Raw genomic sequence first — 20,287 nt, 5'->3', positions numbered from 1 at the left:
TGTCCATTATGCATGGCTTTTCAGGGAACGCTATTAAAAAGCAAGATCAATGACATTTTGTCATTAAAACGAAAACATTTGTACATTTGTATGACATTTAAAAATGATAAGATACTAATCAAAACATTGCCTAAAGCATTTGTTAAAGATGAATTCACATTGTTTCCTATAGCGAAAAAAGATATATGTGTATAGTGTTTCTTCATTGCCACTTCCTGTCCCGGTGTGCTTGTTGCCGAACTTTCAGACACAGGTCCACGTTTCGGCTTGTTTCGTTTCGTCGCTGTCTGTACTTGAAAGTTGTCACTAACTTTACGAGGTGGTGGATGCGTGTACGTGCCCTCAGTCCATCCTCTGGAGACCAAACGTTCACTTCCCAGGCGGCACGTCAGCTTCGGCTTGGAAGCAGCACACTGGCACCTTAGTTCTCGGCCGCAACACACCTCAATAGCCTCACTGTGTGCGCGTGTCAATACAAAGTGTGTGTCAGTCAGCCTCGGACCTGCCAGGTTCCCGCCTCTTTGTCTTTGACCTTAATCCGAAACATTTGCTGTCGAGAAAGTCGGGACGGGCAATGTGGTCTTAAAATAAAATCTTGATAAATTTTAGGTTTCAATTTATTTAATTTTATTTCACCTATAGCAAAAGTGTTGCTAAATACCCTATCTTGCAACATTTACAAAATGTAAAAATAAACTAGATCTACACCTTTATCCAGATCTGCAGCAGTATTTTTATTCCTTGGCCACACGCTTATTCAGTATCCACAGGCTTGCTGGAGCCTATCTGGGCGAAAGGTGGGGTACACTCTGTACTGGTCGCCAGCCAATCGCAGGACACATAGAAACAAACCACCATTCGCACTCATATTCACACCTACGGGAAATTTAGAGTCTTCAATTAACCTACCATCCTTGTTTTTGGGATATGGGTGGAAACCGGAGAACCCGGAGAAAACCCACACAGGTACGGCGAGAACATGCAAACTCCTCAGAACTGTGAGGCAGATGTGCTAACCAGTCAACTACCGTGCCGCCCGCCTATACAGTAGTCTTATGCAAATCAGTTTTAAACAAAATATTTAATGTTTACAAAATAAAAAAGTAAACTAGATCTGCAGCAAAATCCTGTGTTTTGGTGTTTTGTTTCCCCTATAGAAAGCGTCATGGAAATCAGTTTTCCCCTTAATAAGCAAACAAACAAACCAACGATACAATGAAAGCATAATCTCCTTGGCCAAGGTAATAAAGAGGGCCACTAAATCCACTAAGCATTGCACTAGAGTCCCAAGCAATATTAAAATCTCAGTGACGAGAAGCAATTTTTTTCTCAGCCCAAGTTTTTGGCACACCACTGCAAGTGTTTGCTGCTGTGTTAGTGCACCGGTTGTCACAATAGAGCCGCTGAGATGGGGTGGTGTGTCTTAAAACCAGTTTAATGCCTGCGCCATCTACTGCGCTTATATAACAGCGCTCGTATGGCATGGATCGGTCCCTCAAGTGATCCCCCCCCCCACCCCAAAGACCCCCATCTGCTCAATCAACATCCCATCTCCCGCTAGCATGCAGCTGCAAGAGATGATGGAAAAGCTGAGACACATTTATTCATAGCAATACGTTAGCTGGATGTTTATGCTTCTCTGTGCATTATGCAACACACGCACTAGGTCTGCTTGTATCTTTATCTTTAATAAGGAAACATTTATTCAAAGCTTACCCTAATGAAATTAAAATTGGGATTAGAACTAAATAACTCACTCTACCCATATCATTAAATGCTAAAGAAACACATTTCAAAACGATATGTATCCTTGTAATGACTTTGATGAATGAAACTGAGGGAAAAAATGTGACTGAGGCGGGAAATTGCACAAGTTTTATTGAACGAAGTTAGAAAAGTCGGCGTGTGGGCTGAGTGTTAGTGTACGCCCTGAAACCGGAGGGTCGCCGGTTCGTATCCCCACCCGAGCGCATGTCGTCGTCTTGTCCCTGGCAAGACAACCCACATTGCCTACGAATGAATGTGGTTGGATGTTTGGTGGTGGTCGGAGTCACAGAATGGCAGCCACCCTTCCGTCAGACTACCTCAGGGCAGCTGTGGCTACACATGTATCTTACCACTAAGAAAGTACCTGTATGACTGTGGAGTGAATGAATAAGGCATGCAAAAGCGTCTTTGAGTGTCCAGAAAAACGCTATATCAGTGAAATGCATTATTGTTATTATTAAAAGTGAAAGTAAGCTATTTTAGAGCTATTTCAAAAAGTGACTACTTTCGGAGGCGGCACAGTGTTGACTGGTTAGCACATCTGCCTCACAGTTCTGAGGACCGGGGTTCAAATCCCAGCTCCGCCTGTGTGGAGTTTGCATGTTTTCTTCATGCCTGTGTGGGTTTTCTCTGGGTACTCCGGTTTCCTCCCACATCACAAAAACATCCATGGTAGGTTAATTGAAAACTCTAAAATTACCCGTAGGTATGAATGTGAGTGCGAATGGTTGGTTGTTTCTATGTGCCCTGCGATTGGCTGGCGACCAGTTCAGGGTGTACCCTGCCTCTCGCCCGAAGATAGCTGGGATAGGCTCCAGCATGCCCACGACCCTAGTGAGGATAAGCGTTTTTTTCCCCCGTCAGTTAAAAAATACATGAACTCAAAATATTTGGAGACACTTCTTTTGTTGGACATATCACACTCACAGTTGTGTTCCAGTGTGTGTGTGTTGTTATGCAGCCAATGTGTCATGGAAAAGTTGGACAGAAGCCTCGGATGGCCGGCTCCAGACCATTCCTTCTTTGGCCAGCTCTTCATGCACTAGAACTCTGTTGTCTGCCAATGAAGGTCTTGCCAGCATTAGACTGCTCCCACTGCAATACAGGCACACGATTGCATTGCAACGTTCCAAAGACATTCCCTCAGAAATGCAAATGAAAAATGAATGTGGGTGCGAGTTAATTCTCGGGGAAAACTTCAATGCTTGTTATGTATCAGGAGAAATAAGCAAATCCCAGAATTGAAAAAAGAAGCAAAGGTAGTTTTTAATCGTCATTGTAATTTGCTTTCTCTTTTGGCAAATAGGGGGAAAAAATTTAAATAGGAAATTAGACTCTTGAGGAAAAAAACTGATGTGATTTTAAGACCATATCGCCGAACCCGACTAAGTAGTTGACACAACAGCACCTCTGTTTGTTTGCAGTCAAGTCGTGCACTCAATTTAGCCTCCTCAAGATTTTTTTCCCCTCCAGTGTCCAATTTTTGTGGCTTTCACTGAGGGAAGATGACTTAACATATACTTGTGGTCCATAGTGGAAAGTCGCCCCGGGAGGACTTCTCCAACAAATCCTTCCACTTTGTACATTCTGGAGGTTTGCACTCATTGTCATGGGTGTGTGTTCTGGTTGTTGTCTTCCCCCTGTCTTGTACACACCTGCTACAGAGAGCATCTTCCCCACCTGTGCCTCGTTTACTCTAATTACCCCATGTATTTAACCTCCTGTCTCATTCTTTCTAGTCGCCAGTTCGTTGTATCATCTCTATTTCCTGCCATAGCCCCAGAGTCCACAGTTCCAGGGGCATTGACCCTGTTGAGACGCTGCAGGAGGACCTCGGAGCGAGCCCGCCAGATGCTGCTGCGCCAGGGACGGTCCTAGAAAACCGCTGCTGACCGTCGGAGGGCACCGGCCCCGAACTAAAAAGTGGGTCAGCGGGTTTGGCTCTCTACCAAACATATTCCACGCCGGGTGGAGTCCAAGAAGCTCGCTCCCAGGTTCGTTGGGCCCTTCCCCATCACAAAGATCATCAACCCTATCACCGTGAAGCTTAGGCTCCCAAGGTCGATGCGGGTCCACCCTGCTTTTCACGTCAGCCTGCTCAAGCCCCGCCTTCCAGGCCCCCGCCTCCCCCCCGGTTCGTGGATAGAGGCCCTGTCTTCACTCTGTGGCGGCTGTTGTCGTCTCGTCGGAGGGCGAGGGGGTTTCAATATCTGGTGGACTGGGAGGGCTACGGGCCTGAGGAATGTTCATGGGTGCCGTCTGCGTTTATCATGGATGACTCTCTCATTCGGGACTTCCACGTTGCGCATCCTGGGGCTCCGGGGCCGGCCGTTAAGGGGGGGGGGGGGGGTACTGTCATGGGTACACACCTGCTACTGAGAGCATCTTCCCCACCTGTGCCTCGTTTACTCTAATTACCCCATGTATTTAACCTCCTGTCTGATTCTTCCTAGTCGCTAGTTCGTTGTGCCTTGTCGTCGCGTTCCAGCATTCCTTGTTTCCACATCACAGACTCACAGTAAGACTAGACCCTATTCCGATTATGGACCTCACCTTTTTGCCTCACGTTTTTGGATACTGTTGCCTTTTTTTGGATTGCCTGCCTGTGTACCAACCTCTGCCTGTATATTAAACCTCTCTTTTTGAAACTGTCCATTTGTTTTGGAGTTGTGCATTTTTGGGTTCTATCCTCTGTTCTGTTCATGACACACATGCACGTAAAACCAAGATTGAGTAAAACATCTTGTGGTTTTGGCTTTGGTGGGCTCTCGGGAGGTGAGCTGGGTAATAAGGTCTTAAAATAAAATCTCATTTGTTTCCGCAAAAATCGGATTTCTGATTTTAATCAGTTTTTTTTACCCCTTTGCTTATTGAAAATGAAATGATGTGCAAAACTGTGTTTTGCTCTGTTTTTTTCCTTATGGGATTTGCTTTATTCCCCCTGATACCAGCTATTGTTTTTTCTCCCAGCTTTAACTTGCATCAACTGCCACAGAAATATTAATATAATTAAATATCTTTTTTTTTTTTTTTTTTTTCCAGAGCTTTTTGGGCACCATGTCTTTGGCAAAATTCAGCATGATGAACTCCTTGATTGCCTTCCACCGGGCTCCTTTCTTGTCATACGTAAAATAATGTGAAAATGATTGCACTCGTGCTGTCTGTTTCTTAGTGTGAATTAAACTTTCTGGTCACCTTTTTGAAAAAGAGTCTTAAGAACAGTCAGAAAGCTTAAAATAAATTGGTGACACTAACTGTGCTTTTGCAAACTACTGTAGCTCCTTTTCTGTTAGCCGGCATGTTGTTAGTGCAAGCAGTGCACATCAGCAGGGTCGTGCTTTGAACTCCGATAAAATCAAACTTAAAACTCAAATAAATTCAAATTAACCGATAAAATCGATTAATCACGCTGCCCAAGCTCAACAGGGTTGTCCTGTGTCGTGCCGCCGTCTTTAAAGAGGACTAATTCGATTAAGTTACTCTGTTTACCTTCATGGCTACAAACATGCCATTGCTCAATGCCTGTGTGTGTGTGGGTGTGCGTGCACGCGCTACAATCTGCCATCTGTAAGCTGATTTTTATCTCTCTGAGCTGCCCTTTGTGGCTCCAGCTCCAGGAGGCCTTCTGACATTTTAGAGACACGCAGACAGGTAGCGAGGTGGGAAGAAGTGGAGGGTTTGGGAGCCGGTTTCCTCGACTTTATTGTAAGCGCAAACACACACGTGGAGATGTTTTTTTTTTTTTTTCCTAGAATTCATCCTGAATGCGGGATTCATGGCAGCACAGTCTCCCGAGAGGTTTCCGCCAAGCTCCTAAATTGCTCCATTCAGGGAGCAGGGAGGAAGCACAAGAAATGTCTTTGTCTGTGTGGCGTCATTGCAGTGTTGAAGTGCATGTATGGATTGGTAGTGGGGAGGCTCAAACGTGTAATGCCCTGTCTCCCTCTTTTTGGAAAATTGCTGCAATTATGAAACCAAGGGGTGGATGAGCCTGAAGTTTCCACTGCTGCTGCTAATTAACTTAAGTAACAGCCATTTAGCAAACCACTGTTTGTATGAGTTATGTAATTGTACATGTCCCCCTTGGTCCTCCTAAACATGCTGGCGCTGTGAGTTAACTGGTATCATATGCTAACTGCAGCGCTACCCCCTTTGATGTTAGTGTTTCATTCTTACAGTGTTTCATTATTTCGTTACCCTAATTGGATAATTGCTCAAGTCATTTTTTAACGTTTTTGGGAAACAAGAAATAATATGACAAACAAAAGAAGTCCACTTGCCTCAATGTTTGCAGGTTAGCATGACCTGAATCACTGAGAATCTACAGACATAAAAAACAACACAATTTTTAGCATGCACATTGGTATTGTGCGGCACGGTGAGTGATTGATTAGAGCGTCTGCCCCACAGTTCTGAGGTCCGGGGTTCAATCTCTGACCCTGCCTGTGTGGAGTTTGCGTCCATGATTTGACATGAACGCCTACATGTTTACGCACAACCGTTAGTGCTAGCACTAGCTTGCTAGGCTACAGAACGTTTCATTGCCTGCTTGCAAGCCGTATCGTATTAAAAATGCGTGAACATACCTCGAGCAAGCCTTAAACGAACGTCCTCTCCCGAGCACCGGTGACGACCAACACACGTTTTTCCCCATTTTGTTCTGATAAACACATGGCGCGATCCATTATCGTTGTTGTCGCCATGGTAACGAGTGTGTCCGGTCGCGTTTGAGTTGACAAGATTAAGCCCAGTGATCATAAAAAAACAGGATGCGGTGGCATCGGAATACAAGATTTTATTGCAGTAGTCTGACATACTGCAATCGTGAAAGACCAAAATTGTATTGTGGTCTGATCCACGCATTACGTGTTGTCTGTTTCAGACGTGTTTTCTGTCCCACACGGCCGACGTTTTTTATTTTTATTTTTATTTTTTTAAATAATTTTATTGGTGGTCAGATATTTACAGTACTACGTCAAAAGACACGCGACAAGGCTACAAATAAACTAGCTTTTGGATTTGAATATACTGTACACAACGGCGACGTGGAGCAAATGTCTTTTGCGGAGCCGCTCAATGACATCATTGATCGGATTGGCGAATTATGACATTAAAGCCGATCAGCCGATCACAGCATAAAATGCTAATTATCGGCCGATACCGATCAGGCCGATCAGATCGATGTAAAGTCTATTCATTATGAAACCATAGTCCACTGGACAGTTTGTTGTCTATGTATTTGTATTAGCTTTTATTTTGCTTTTATTTTTTTACTCTGTCTGCTGCAAGGTACGCATTGCAAATCTGTGAATCTGTTCTTACTTGCCTTACATAGAGTTTACATGAATAAAAATATGAACTAACAACCCTCAATATTACTTTGTAGAAAAAAAACCATGCTTATTGTCTTCAATGTGTGCTAACAATTAGCTTATGCTAATACCTGTGACGTCACAGACTCGTAAGCTGACCAAGGCGGAGCGTCAGCGCTTCAGTGAGGAGGTGGAAATGCTGAAGGGCCTCCAGCATCCCAACATCGTACGCTTCCACGACTCATGGAAATCGTCGGTGAAGGGCCAAAAGTGCATCATCCTGGTGACGGAGCTCATGACGTCTGGCACGCTCAAGACGTGAGTCTGCCACCCCCAAACCCCACCACCTCCTGATTTGGGCTTAATTATGCGTCTTATTTTTTTCTGTAGCTATCTAAAAAGGTTCAAGGAGATGAAGCTGAAGCTGCTGCAGCGCTGGAGCCGTCAGATCCTGAAGGGTCTCCACTTCCTGCACACGCGCACGCCTCCCATCATCCACCGAGACCTCAAGTGCGACAACATCTTCATCACTGGGCCCACCGGCTACGTCAAGATCGGTGACCTCGGGCTTGCCACGCTCAAGAGCGCCTCTTTCGCCAAAAGTGTGATCGGTAAGCATGTGGGGCAAAAATGACACAATCACTCAATCAATCAATGATGTTGTTTTTTTTTAGTGTAATCATGTTAACTGTTTGTAAGTAACGGACTGTTTTTTTGCGTTAGCCTGTTAACCACAATCTCACTCAACAATGGACTGACTGATTCTAAGTAACTGATTAAATATAGTTTTAGTGTAGTCCTGCTCGATAACTAACTATAGACTGACTTGACTAGTGATTGTAAGTAAATAAGTGTATTTTCTTCTGTAAGACTGCTAGATAGGCTAAATAACTAACCAACTAAATTACTTGCAACTACCCCACAAAGTGTAGGTAACTAACTAAATAAGTAACTGTGGAGTGACTGACTAAGTGATTGAATGTAACTTCCAAAGTGGTTTTTGCCGTAATCCTGCTAAGTAACAATGGACTGACAGTCATACGAAATACATTTAAGTGTGATTTTCTGTAATCCTGCTTACTAACGAACTAACTATGCACTGACTAAGTGAGTGTAAGTAAGTAAGTGTAATTTGCACATAATGCTACGAGCTAACTAACTTGTAACCCATTAAGTAATTGCAATTAATTAGGTATGTAGTTTTTGTGTAATCCGGCTAACTAATGAATTACCTTTTTATTTTTGCATAATCATACTGACTGACGAACTGACTATCTAACTGCCATAGATTTTTGTGTAACTCACTAAGTTATGTAGTTTCTGTGTAACCCTACTAAATACAGACTGACTGACTAGCTAACTACTATTTATAAGTAACTAAGTTTATATTTTTGTGTAATTCTGCCAACTACCTAAATAACTAACTACAGACTTACTAACTGTAGTTTTAGCATACATTTGCCACTAACTAACTAGCTAACTAAGTGTAGTCAAGGTCCATAAAGGCGTGCCTCTGTGAGTTTGGTGTGGAAGAACACCTTTGGCATGACTAGAACGTCAATAGCAAATGAGCAGGCTTTTTTGTGCATACAGTGTACGGTATAAAGCAGGGTCACCAACAAAGTGCCCGACGGCACCAGGTGTCCCCCAAGGACCAAATGAGTAGCTCATGGGCTTGTTCTAAAAATAGCTCACCAATGATGGGACATTGTGATTTCCTTAAATAAAAAAAGGTGTGGGAGCGATCCTTTGAAAACGTTAACACTTGCAGAGATTTGTAGTACTGAAGTGTTGCATAATGTTAAATCATTGACATGATCAGTGTCTTAACATAGATGACTCTCATTAATGATTAATAATAACCTATATTTAAGGGTAATTTGAACACATTTGGTATTTTAGAAGTGTGTATCAAACTGGTTGCCTTCACATTAATCAGTACCCCAAAAGTACCTCTTGGTTTCAAAAAGGTTGGTCAGGGTTATGAGGGTATACGGTATAGTGTGACTGCCCTTAAATTGTTTTAAAATCAATAGCATTTCTGTTTTTGTTTTAACGTTGATGACGATTGCGTTGACAGGAACGCCAGAGTTTATGGCCCCGGAGATGTACGAGGAGAAGTACGATGAGGCGGTGGACGTCTACGCCTTCGGCATGTGCATCCTGGAGATGGCCACCTCTGAGTATCCCTACTCTGAGTGCCAGAACGCAGCACAGATTTACCGCAAAGTCACCAGCGTGAGTATCAATGCCCCCATAATGATGCAGATGTCTTGTGTAAAAGTTGACATTTCCTCGAGTTTACTCAGTTAAATGTTTGTGTGTGATTGAGCTTTAATCTCATCCTCAATTTACTCGTCGCTTTGTGTCCATCACTTTATGTAAAAATGGCATTATGTGGAGCGCGGACCTCTGCCAAGGCCAAACGTGACTTGTTTGATTGATACATCATGACGTTCCACTCCCAACGTGAAAACCTGTTAACATGCTAGCTAACTAAGTTTTGGTTTTGCCTAATGTTAGTTAGGTAAGTCGCAATAACTCACTTAGTTTGTTAAGTAGTTTTACGGAATTCTGCTTTCAATGTGTACTTTTGTATTTTTTTGCATCATATAATAACTAACAAACTAACTAACTAACTATGGTCTAACTAAATATGTATTTCTAAGTAACCATGGAATTTCTGTGTAATACAGATTGACTGACTATAAGTAGTTTTTGTGGAATTCTGCTACCTAACGGTGTGCACTAACTGTCATTTTTTTTGCATAATCATCCTGACTGACTAACTAGCTAACCTGCTAACTAAATAACTGACTGACTAAGTAACAGTAATTTTGTTGTATTTTGCATTAGCATACAAACCAAGCATTTTATGTGACATGATTCACAATAGGTGCTGAGTTTATGATTCGAATTTACAAAAAAACATTTGAGCGGTGACGTCAAATGTCTGCGCATTGGCGCCGTTGCCCTCGAACTTTTCACCAAGCGCTGTGCTGACTGCACAATGGGCGGGAATGATGTGTTTTGGAAAATTTGCATCTTAGTCAGTCTACGATGCAGAAAGACGTCTGTTTGTGCACGATTCCGTCACATACGCAAAGTTAGAAAGTTTCAAGTGGACGACGTCGGCTTGCATTTCGAAGGTAGCGGCGATATAGAATGTCGGCACAGTTTCCCGCACACGTTGTAATATTTAATTGCACACCTCATAAACGAATGCCAGCAAGCCATGGGGAGTCCATAGCGCTACCCTGACACCAGCTGCGGGGGCGCTTCCCGAGCAACGGGCCCCCACAGGCCACATTATGAGGTTATTAGGTACCTACACTGCCTAATGGGGTGGGCAAGGTATCACATACGTCCCATGTCGTCCTTTAAAAAAAAAAATATATATATTATTATTTAATTTAACCTTTGTTTATCTAGGCAAGGAAATTAAAAACAGATTCTCATTTGCAATGCTGACCTGGCTGCAGTCAGCAGAGTAAAAAAGAAGCAAAAGTAAACCAAATACAGTAAATTCTTTAAGCGGTGACGTCACAAAGCATTTACATTTTCACCAGTCCTGTCATACCTTTTGCATTAATTTAGATGTTTTAAAATTTAATTTTATGTTTTATTCATTTATGTCATTAAATAATTGCCAGATCGATTTATTGTAAATAACTAAATAAAATAAAACAATCATAAATACCTATTTAACATTTATTCATTAATGTATTTTATTAAATAATTGGTTTATTAAAAATGTATTCTGTTTTTTTCATTTTTTATTCATGTTTTGTGGCGGCACGTTGGTCGATTGGTTAGAGCGTCTGCCTCACAGTTCTGAAGACTGGGGTTCAATCCCCAGCCCCGCCTGTGTGGAGTTTGTATGTTCTTCCTGTGCCTGCGTGCGTTTTCTCCGGGCACTCCGGTTTCCTCCCACATCCCAAAGACATGCATGGTAGGTTAATTGACAACTCTAAATTGCCCGTAGGTGTGAATGTGAGTTTGTTTGTATGTGCCCTGCGATTGGGAAACATTTAATGTTTGCACCTAATTTACTAAATAATTGGTTAATTAATTATCATTGTTAATTATGAATAATACAATAAATATGAGAATGATTGTTATTTTATTATTCAAAGTGACTATTTAATTTTAAAAATATTAAAATAAACTATTTAAATAATATTTTCTTCTTTTTTTTTAACTTCATCTACAAATTATTTTGCCCATCTGTCCCAAATTTGGCCATTGTTTGTGACACAAAAGTTTGCGTAGCCGTGAGCTAATGAATTAGTCTCTTAGCGTCTCTCCATACAAGCAGATGATGGGATCATGTCGCGCTACTGTGAAATGTCAGATCGCAACACGCATAAAGCCAATTGTTGCCGTGTTTTGACTTCCATTCGGCCTGCTGCTGCTCTGCAGGCCAGCAGATCTCTTTGACCTCACCTCCTCCTCCTCTGCTGCTTATCTGTGCTTCTGCAGGCTGCGCTAATCTGGCCACATTCTCGTGAGAAAAAAAACCCTCCCTTGTTCTCCGTGCTCGTGGCTTTGAGGTTTACCATGGGAGGTTTTTTTACAGTTCTGAATGAAAGCAACCATAACTAAAAAAATCAATGAATTACTTTTTTTGTGTAATACTTTATCTAAGTAGGGCAGTATGCTGGATTAGTGGTAAGAAGGTCTGCTGAACAGTTCCGAGGTGTGGAGTTTCCATGTTCTCGCAAGGGGTTTTTCCCTTCCACATTCCCAAAACATGTTTGTTACTCTACATTGCCCATAGGGCTCAATGTGAGTGCGAATTGTTGTTTGTCGATATGTGCCCTGCCACTGACTGGTAACCAGTCCAGGGTGTACCCTGTCCCCTTGCCAAAATCAGATGGGTTAGTGTTTTAGAAAATGGTTGGATGTTACCTAATTCAAGTGCTTAACTAGCTAACTACTGTAAATATCTAACCAACTGAGTGCAGTTTTTGTATAATTCTGCTGCCTACCTACTTACCTACAGTAACTTACAAACTAAGCATATTTTTATAATACTGTTAACTAACTCACTAACTAATTAACTAACCAAGCAAGCATAGTTTTTTTCACTAACCAATTAATTGGAGTTCTTTACGTGGGATAAACCCCTTGAGATGCAACATCTCCTTTGCAAGGGGGTCCCACACATTTTTGCGTAATCCTGCTACTTACAGTACGTACTGACCAATTTATCTAACCAACTACAGTAAGTACAATTTTCCTAACACTGTTAACTAACTGAGGATAATTGAGCACAGTCTTTGGTAATTCTGCTTAATATGCGTAGTTTATCTAGTTTACCAACTACTGTACGTTTTGCATAAACCTACCCACCTACAGTACCCACCGACTGACTAACTAATAAGATAATTTGTTAGTATTCCTAACAAACTAACTGACTGACTGACAAACTAGGAGCAACGTTGAGAAAGACACGCTCTAAAAACCTCTTCTGTGTATCACAGTTGCTGTGACTTTGTATTGTCCTTGACACTATATTTGTGTGTTTGTTTGTGTGTGTGTGTGTGTGTGTGTGTGTATGTGCGTGCATGCGTGCGTGTGTGCCTGCAGGGCATCAAACCTGACAGCTTCTACAACGTGAAAGTGCCGGAGCTCAAGGAGATCATTGAAGGCTGCATTCGCATGAACAACGACGAAAGGTATACCTCTCCTCCCTTCACTCCAGTTACCACACGTGATCTGTTCCAAGTCGTAGTAAAACAAACGCTGCCGCAGGTACACCATCCAGGACTTGCTGGAGCACCCCTTCTTCCAGGAGAACCACGGCGTGCACGTGGAGCTGGCCGAGGAGGACGACACGCTCAAGTCGGGTCTGAAGCTGTGGCTGCGCATGGATGACACCAAGAAGCTTCACGGGAAGTACAAAGACAACAACGCCATCGAGTTCCTCTTCGAGCTGTATAAGGACGTCCCTGAGGAGGTGGCGCAGGAGATGGTGAGGAGCACCAACACGTGCCCACAAATGCAACCCCATTCATTTCCTGGTGTTGTAGTGAAAGATTAATCACATTTGGTAACAAAAAGATCTTATGGAAAAATATTACATAAAAGTCACATATCTCCAAATATAAAATGTATATTTAAAAAAAATGTAAGATATAGATGATGCAATATAATTCTCCAAATTATGAGATTATTTTTTCTTAAATTAAATCCAAACCACACAAAATATTTTATATATTAATAGGTTTCGGATTTTACAATTTTCGGTCAAAATCTCTCGATGCTGTGATATATTTTTTTTAATCTTTATCTGAAACCTTTGCCTTTCTTTGGATGGCAAAAAATGTTTTGAGGGGAAAAAAAATTCGAATTTCCGTATTTTTATTTATTTATTTATTTTTTAAATCCAAAGCAAAGAACATATGTTAGATGGGTTTTTTTTATAAAAAAAAGAAATTTAGTACAATATCTCACATTTAAAGATACAAAAATATATTTGATTATGTCCAAACCAATTTGTAATTTTGTTTCTTTATATATATATTTTTTTTATTAAAACAAAAATAAAGGACTTTTTTTTTCCCCCCGAAACAAAATAAAGGGGATTTTAAGATTAAGTCTCCCAATTATTTTTTTTTTTTTTACTGTCACATTTTAGTGGTTTTGGTGTATTTTTTAAACTTCTCTACATATTGTGATTTTTAGAAATTCATTTTTAAAATCCAAATACTAAAAATATTTTGGATATTTTGGGGGGTATAGAAAAAAAAAACAGTCTTGGATAAAATTTCTACATTTTGTGTTTTTTTTTCCTCCTTTACTTTTATTCAAAACCCTTTTTGTTCATGGTTAAAAAAGAAACTATTAAACATATACTGGAGGTGTGTGCCTCCCTACCCAAATAAGGATTGTTTGGCCTTGGTCGAGGACTTGGCTCTGCTTCTGGTTTGTGATTTTGCATACTTCAAAATTGTTTTTACAAATTATTATCGATTTTTGTAAGGTGTCGTGTCTCATGTGGTTCAAGGCTGTCACAGTACAGCGTGTTATGTTGTGGCAGCTGATGCGAAGCCTGACAGGCGTGAAGAGAACACAGAGTGTCGCTCAAGGGCAGAGCTTTTTTTTCACTGGAAACAAATGTGAGCAGGAAGGAGCACTTCAATAACACCGTGGCCATAGAGGTGACTTTTAATTAAAGCGTAACTTTTCATCGAGATTAAATTTGTAATCAGTTCATGGATGTCGTAATGTGACTCGGCTGTTGATAGGAGCCTTCGGACTCGATGTCTTGCTCGGCTAGCGCCAGCTGCCAAAGCGCTGCTCAGTGGGATGTCACATAATCTTTCCACGTCAAAATCTTTTGCCTCTTTCTTGTGTCAATTCCAGCAATTAAAATAATTTCAAGTAAAAATTGGATGATCTTTTACATCTTTTTATGTTCCAAAGATGGTTTCTTAGATAATAAAGATTATTTAACTGTTAAATGTGATGCCCCTGACTATGTGTGTATGTGTGTGTCTGTGTGCTTTTTATGTAGGTGGTGCTGGGCTTCGTGTGCGAGGCCGACTTCAAGCTGGTGGCCAAGGCCATCCGGGACCGGGTGACGGCCATCAAGCGGCAGCGGGAAAAGATGAGGCGGCAGGCTGAGGAACAGAGGCCACGTTCATCCTCTCCGCAAGTTGGCGAGGTCGCGACCGCCGAGTCCCCGGCACCCCCAGCCCCCGTGCCATCCCCCCTCCTGTCCCCCGTCACCGGCTCGGCAGACTCCGGCGTCAGCTCCGGCTGCCCTGCAGAGCCGGAAGAGCCAGAGGCCAACCAGCACTTTCACATCCGTCAGAACAGCCTCTCCTCGGCTAATTGTGCGTCTGCTTTACGTAATACACTTTGCTTGTTAAAAATGCAACACGCGTACACGATCGTCAGCTTGTGACTGGCACATGGCGCTGAGTGGAGAACTCAATGTTTAGCCTTAAAAAAAAAAAGAGCATGGAAATGTTCTGACTGAGTGAGAAAATCAAGCTCGAGGACATCAAGTGTGTCATGTGCATCTGTGTGTGTGCGTGTGTGCGTGCGTGTGCGTCACATGCTAACAGAGTGTGTGTTTTGTTGAGACAGCTGACTGTGAGACGGACGGCGACCTTAGCTACTCGGGTCTTCAGGACCCCCTCGAGGCCACGTCCCCCGCCTCCTACGCCCACTCCCCAGCCGCCGACGGCCTACCCATCCCGGTCTTCCGCTTCCCCTCGGTGGGTGGTCATTTGTGCACCTTTTGTATGTGACAGACACCCACTGTTCACTTGCGAGCCATACCGTGCGTTATTGATTTTGTACATATAGGACAATCTCAGTACACAACATTAGATACACGATCCCAAGATTCAATTAAAAAGATAACAGTGACAAAAGAAATGATCATTTTATTTAATGATTATTATGCCCATCTCTAGTGTGTAAAACACGTAGTAAAATGTACTTATATGTAGTAAAACACAGTGCTGTATATGGCGCTGAAGTCATTCTCTATGTGTCTTGACAGAGCATTGCTGTATCTAACAACACGGAACCTGTCAAGCCAGGATCTCCAAGCGGCTTCAACTCTCCTGGTGACAGGTACGCAACTCCTCTTCCTCCTCCTCCTCTGTCGATGTGCCACAACAGGGTGGAGGCAGGACGGACCAGAGGTGGCTTTCTTTAGATGTGGTGGAAGGCCCGTTTTTACTCGTGGGATGGATTTTGGTGGGGCTTTTTTCTCAGCGTGAGAGCAGGCATTCAACATGCAGATTGTTTCTGTGTGTTGTGGATCTCCAGGAAATTGCTCAATAGCCTAGACCATTGGTTTTCATTAAATTACTATGTTGTAAAAAATTTTTTTAAAAAGTGCAGTGTACATGCACGTTCTAAGTGGTGGGGTTTGATAGGTTGGCGTGTTAATACGGGTGGGGGTGGGGTGGGGGGGGGGGTAAGGTTATTCATGGGTTTTTGCTATTTGTGGTTGGGCCCAGTCCCTTTCCCATGTAAATATCAGCGATCAACTGTACTGTATAAACCCATTAAAAAAAGCAATTGCGTAAAACGATGTACCGCGACGTAGGAGGGGAACACGGTAGTCACTTTTTGGAAAATTAGTCGCTACACGGGTTGGCCAAGTCTGTAAGTTGGCAACACTGACTGTGCTTTTGTAAACTAGCTCCTCTTAGCTATGTTACTGGAAGCAGTCAGCTAGCAAGGATGGACAAATATTGGGTTCAATTAAATTGAATTCGGTTAAGTTCACTGCTAGCCCTCCCAGTTAACATGGATATTTGAATGATCTAGCCATTGATGGCAGTGAATGAGTGGTCGTCAATGTCGAGGTTGGAATGTTAAAAAAAAAAAAAAAAAAAAAAAAAAAATATTCCCATGGCATTTAGGGATGCACACGGTTGTTATGTTTTATTGGGATTATTTGGAGGTGCTTGTAAGAAGTTCTCCCATGTAAAGGGTCCCTGGACCCCAAAGTCCAAGTGGCCTGCACATGGAAAAAAAAGTAATGGTTGTAACTTAAAAGCGGCCCCAGGAGTTGGGGCTAAAGTGGAGGCCCCTTGCCAAACCCATAAATGTTTGGGCAGCCTGCGACGCAATTAGCCGAGGTGAAGGCTTTTTTTAAAAATGTACATGGAATGTTCTCCGCGCTTCTCTGAAACCTATAATGTGTTCATTGTATTTACTCAGCACACCCTGGACAGACACCCGATTCCCACAAGTAGACAATTGTTTTCTTGTTTACACCTGAGTCCTGCATGCTACCAACAACAATTTAGTAGGATCTTACACAAAACACAGAAACAATCTGCATGGCTACCTTTGTGCTTGCTGTTTCTGTTGTTGCTGTGAAATATAGTGTGAATAGTCATTATCTTACTAGATGCCTGAGAGGCACATTAAGTTGTGACGATTTCTAGTGCGTGCGATGCCGATGTCAGCAGCCGTCTTCGCTTTGTTTGTTTTCCCGATGACACACGGATGTCACCTCTAATAATCTGTGTTTTCCCATATTGCAAAAACGTGTTTTGATATTGGATTTAGGGAATGATAGGTTTACCCTTGGCTTTAACGCTCAGCGTATGATCACTTTTGATCTGCCAGTTGGTAGAAGGCAGAATTCATAGGGCTCTATCATAACTGCCCCATGGACCAATGATCTATGGATCAGAAAATGAGTAGTCCAACACTCCCTCCCCTTGCTCCTAATGCAAATATTATTATTATTATTTAAAAAAAATATATAAATCTCCATTGCAGCTATGCCTCCGATGTGACTTCCGGCCTGAGCGACGGCTACGAGGGCATGACGGAGAAGAGCGAGAAAACGGTTGCTAGACGAACCGCTGCCAAGCTTTTTAGGCGGCGGGTACGCTCCAGGCTGCGCATCACCGGGGTACAATGACGCCGCACATTGTATGCCTTGCTTAGTTTTGGACACTTAGCACTTGAGCCTCACCGCCGGTCGCGTATGGTCACTTCCCAACTCCCCTGCAGCTGTCCGACAAGGTGGACCGGGTGGTGGAGTGTCAGCTGCAGACGCACAACGACAAGATGGTGACGTTCAAGTTTGACCTGGATGGAGACAACCCGGATGACATTGCCGGCGTCATGGTGGGTGACAGCCACCGCCACTACAAACCTCCCTTTATTCTAGATCTAGAGTTATTCAATACATACATAGGATTCTTAACATCACGAGAAAACCACAGTTAATACACCACACGATAGTATTTCAGGATCATTTTTAAAGAAAATTATTCCTAGCACATCCCACACCACAGGGTAATTGCTCAGGATAATCTTGAAAGAAAATCACTCTTAACGAACCCCACACGACAGGATAATCGTTCAAGATGGTCTTTGAAGAAAATAAATCTTAACAAACAACACGATATTCACTCAGCATGATCTTTAAAGAAAATCACTCTTAACACACGGCAGGGCAGGATAATCGTTCAGGATCATCTTGAAATTAAACTCACTCATCATGCCACAGGACAATCGCTCAAGATAATCAGTAATGAAAATACTCTTAAACACAGTCCACACCACAGAATAATCGCTCAGGATCATCTTTCTCCCTCCTTATCACGTCCTTTATATCTTTGCTCTATTATGTCTATGGGACTGATTGATTTGTTACCCACAAAATGAGTGCCTGTTGATGGCATCTTGGCTTGGCTATTTGAAGCGGAATGAAGGCGCGCTGACAGCTACTCGATCACCACGTCTGACGCGCAACAGCAACTCCCCGCAACAACCGCGTGAATGTGCAGCACAGTGCCGTTACTCACGCGTGAGGTGTTTTTCCCGGGAAAAGAAGCAATGAACGATGATGAGGAGGAGGATGGCAGCGCATTTGATGGATGGACACACAAATAGAACGTCCTGTCCACTTCACGGTCACAGTACTTACGCTCTGCACTTAATGATCCATTTGTATGTACTATAAATACAAATTAAGTACTTTTGCAAGAAGAAGGCGGACTTTGCCGATACATCTAAACACATTAGTGCAACTAAAATGGTTCCAAAACAAGGTTTGACTGGGAAGTGGATGAAGAACAAAATGGCCAACTGCCAAACAAATAATGTGCATGTCATATGCATTAGAAGAAAATCTAATTTTCAGAGCTGCAAAGTTTTATTGTTTAACGTTGACATTAATCTTTTGTCTTTTACACAGAACCCACAACCAGAATGTCTATGTTTGCTGTACGTGTAGGGATTACATACAGTTACATTGCATTGGATACAAAAGAATTGTGTTTGATGTTGATTGCTTTTTTTTGCTACAGGTGCACAACGAGTTCATCCTGCCATCGGAGAAGGAGGGCTTCATCTACCGCATGGGCGACATCATCAAGCGGGCAGAGGCACTCATGGCCAAAGAGCAGCCAGTGCACCCTAGCGGGCAACGCCCCCCTCAGCCTGCCTTCCACAGCACAGCCAACCCACTGTCTTCCTCCCAGGTTAGCCGCAGTGTGTACGATCGTAACGTGTAACGTAAATTTGACGTTTCGTTCGTACATTTCCTACAAGAAAATCTCTGAACAAAACTAAGTGAAGTTGAGAAAGTAATGTAGTCACAGCATCAAAGCTTGCGTGTGGATGCGTGTGTGAGGGTGCGCTGTGACTGATTTGCCTTTGAGGTCAGCTTCTATTCTGAGACTTTTGGGAAGATAGTTCCAAAAGGGAGTTGGACAAACTCATGTGGCCTCAGGATGCAAATAGACACAAACTACAAAGACTTCCTGTGTGATTCAACATAAATAAAACAAGAACATATTTTCGAGATTGCATACAGTTGCTAATCAATGAAGAAACATGGATATTTACATACATATTTCCACCATATGTCCCCTCCTTGAGCCGTCACCTAATCGTGGTGGAGGGGTGTGGGTGTCCCAATGATCCTAGGAGCTAAGTTGTCTGGGGCTTTATGCCCCTGGTAGGGTCACCCATGGTAAACAAGTCCTAGGTGAGGGACCAGACAAAGCACGGCTCAGAAGACTCCTATGATGCATAAAAACACTGGAAAATGTTTTCCCTTGCCTGGACGCGGGTCACCGGGGCCCGCCTCCGGAGCCTGGCCTGGAGGTGGGGCTCGAAGATGAGCGTCTGTTGGCCGGGCACAGCCCAAATGGGTAACGTGGGTCCCCCTTCACATGGGCTCACCACCTGTGGGAGGGGCCATAGGGGTCGGGTGAAGTGCGAGCTGGGCGATGGCCAAAGACGGGGACCTTGGCGATCCGATCCCCGGCTACAGAAGCTGGCTCTAGGGACGTGGAATGTCCCCTCTCTGGCAGGGAAGGAGCCCGAGCTGCTGTGTGAGGTCAAGAAGTTCCGACTAGATATAGTCGGGCTCGCCTCCACACACACCTTGGGCTCTGGTACCAGTCCTCTCGAGAGGGGTTGGACTCTCTTCCACTGTGGGGTTGCCCACGGTTAGAGGCACCGAGCAGGTGTGGGTATACTTATTGGCTCCGGCTCGGCGCCTGTACATTGGGGTTCACCCCGGTGGACGAGAGGATATCCTCCCCCCGCCTTCGGGTGGGGGGACGGGTGCTGACTGTTGTTAGTGCCTATGCACCAAACAGCAGTTCAGAGTACCCACCCTTTTTGGAGTCCTTGGAGGGGGTGCTGGAGAGCGCTCCCGATGGGGACTCCATCGTTCTGCTGGGGGACTTCAATGCTCA

At 43.3% G+C, this 20,287-nt stretch overlaps 1 protein-coding gene across 3 annotated transcripts in view; it reads left to right on the top strand.

The window, feature by feature from the left end:
* Window positions 1–20,287, top strand: part of wnk4a (WNK lysine deficient protein kinase 4a) — a 45,523-nt gene that overhangs the window by 14,162 nt on the left and 11,074 nt on the right. For 2 of the 3 annotated variants that reach the window (XM_061755574.1, XM_061755575.1), the window contains exons 3-13: window positions 7,225–7,397; window positions 7,470–7,690; window positions 9,160–9,317; window positions 12,672–12,760; window positions 12,837–13,056; window positions 14,602–14,923; window positions 15,180–15,310; window positions 15,601–15,674; window positions 17,346–17,481; window positions 17,583–17,699; window positions 18,887–19,060. In XM_061755574.1, the coding sequence (XP_061611558.1) occupies window positions 7,225–7,397; window positions 7,470–7,690; window positions 9,160–9,317; window positions 12,672–12,760; window positions 12,837–13,056; window positions 14,602–14,923; window positions 15,180–15,310; window positions 15,601–15,674; window positions 17,346–17,481; window positions 17,583–17,699; window positions 18,887–19,060 (1,815 nt within the window). Of the gene's footprint in view, window positions 1–3,659; window positions 4,286–7,224; window positions 7,398–7,469; window positions 7,691–9,159; window positions 9,318–12,671; window positions 12,761–12,836; window positions 13,057–14,601; window positions 14,924–15,179; window positions 15,311–15,600; window positions 15,675–17,345; window positions 17,482–17,582; window positions 17,700–18,886; window positions 19,061–20,287 lie in introns of those variants that run through there. The other variant, XM_061755576.1, reaches the window with a different exon arrangement.

This window comes from Phyllopteryx taeniolatus, chromosome 19 (genome assembly GCF_024500385.1).
Source record: "Phyllopteryx taeniolatus isolate TA_2022b chromosome 19, UOR_Ptae_1.2, whole genome shotgun sequence".
In the NCBI taxonomy this organism is placed as follows: domain Eukaryota; kingdom Metazoa; phylum Chordata; class Actinopteri; order Syngnathiformes; family Syngnathidae; genus Phyllopteryx; species Phyllopteryx taeniolatus.
This window is presented reverse-complemented; position numbering and strand designations above follow the sequence as displayed.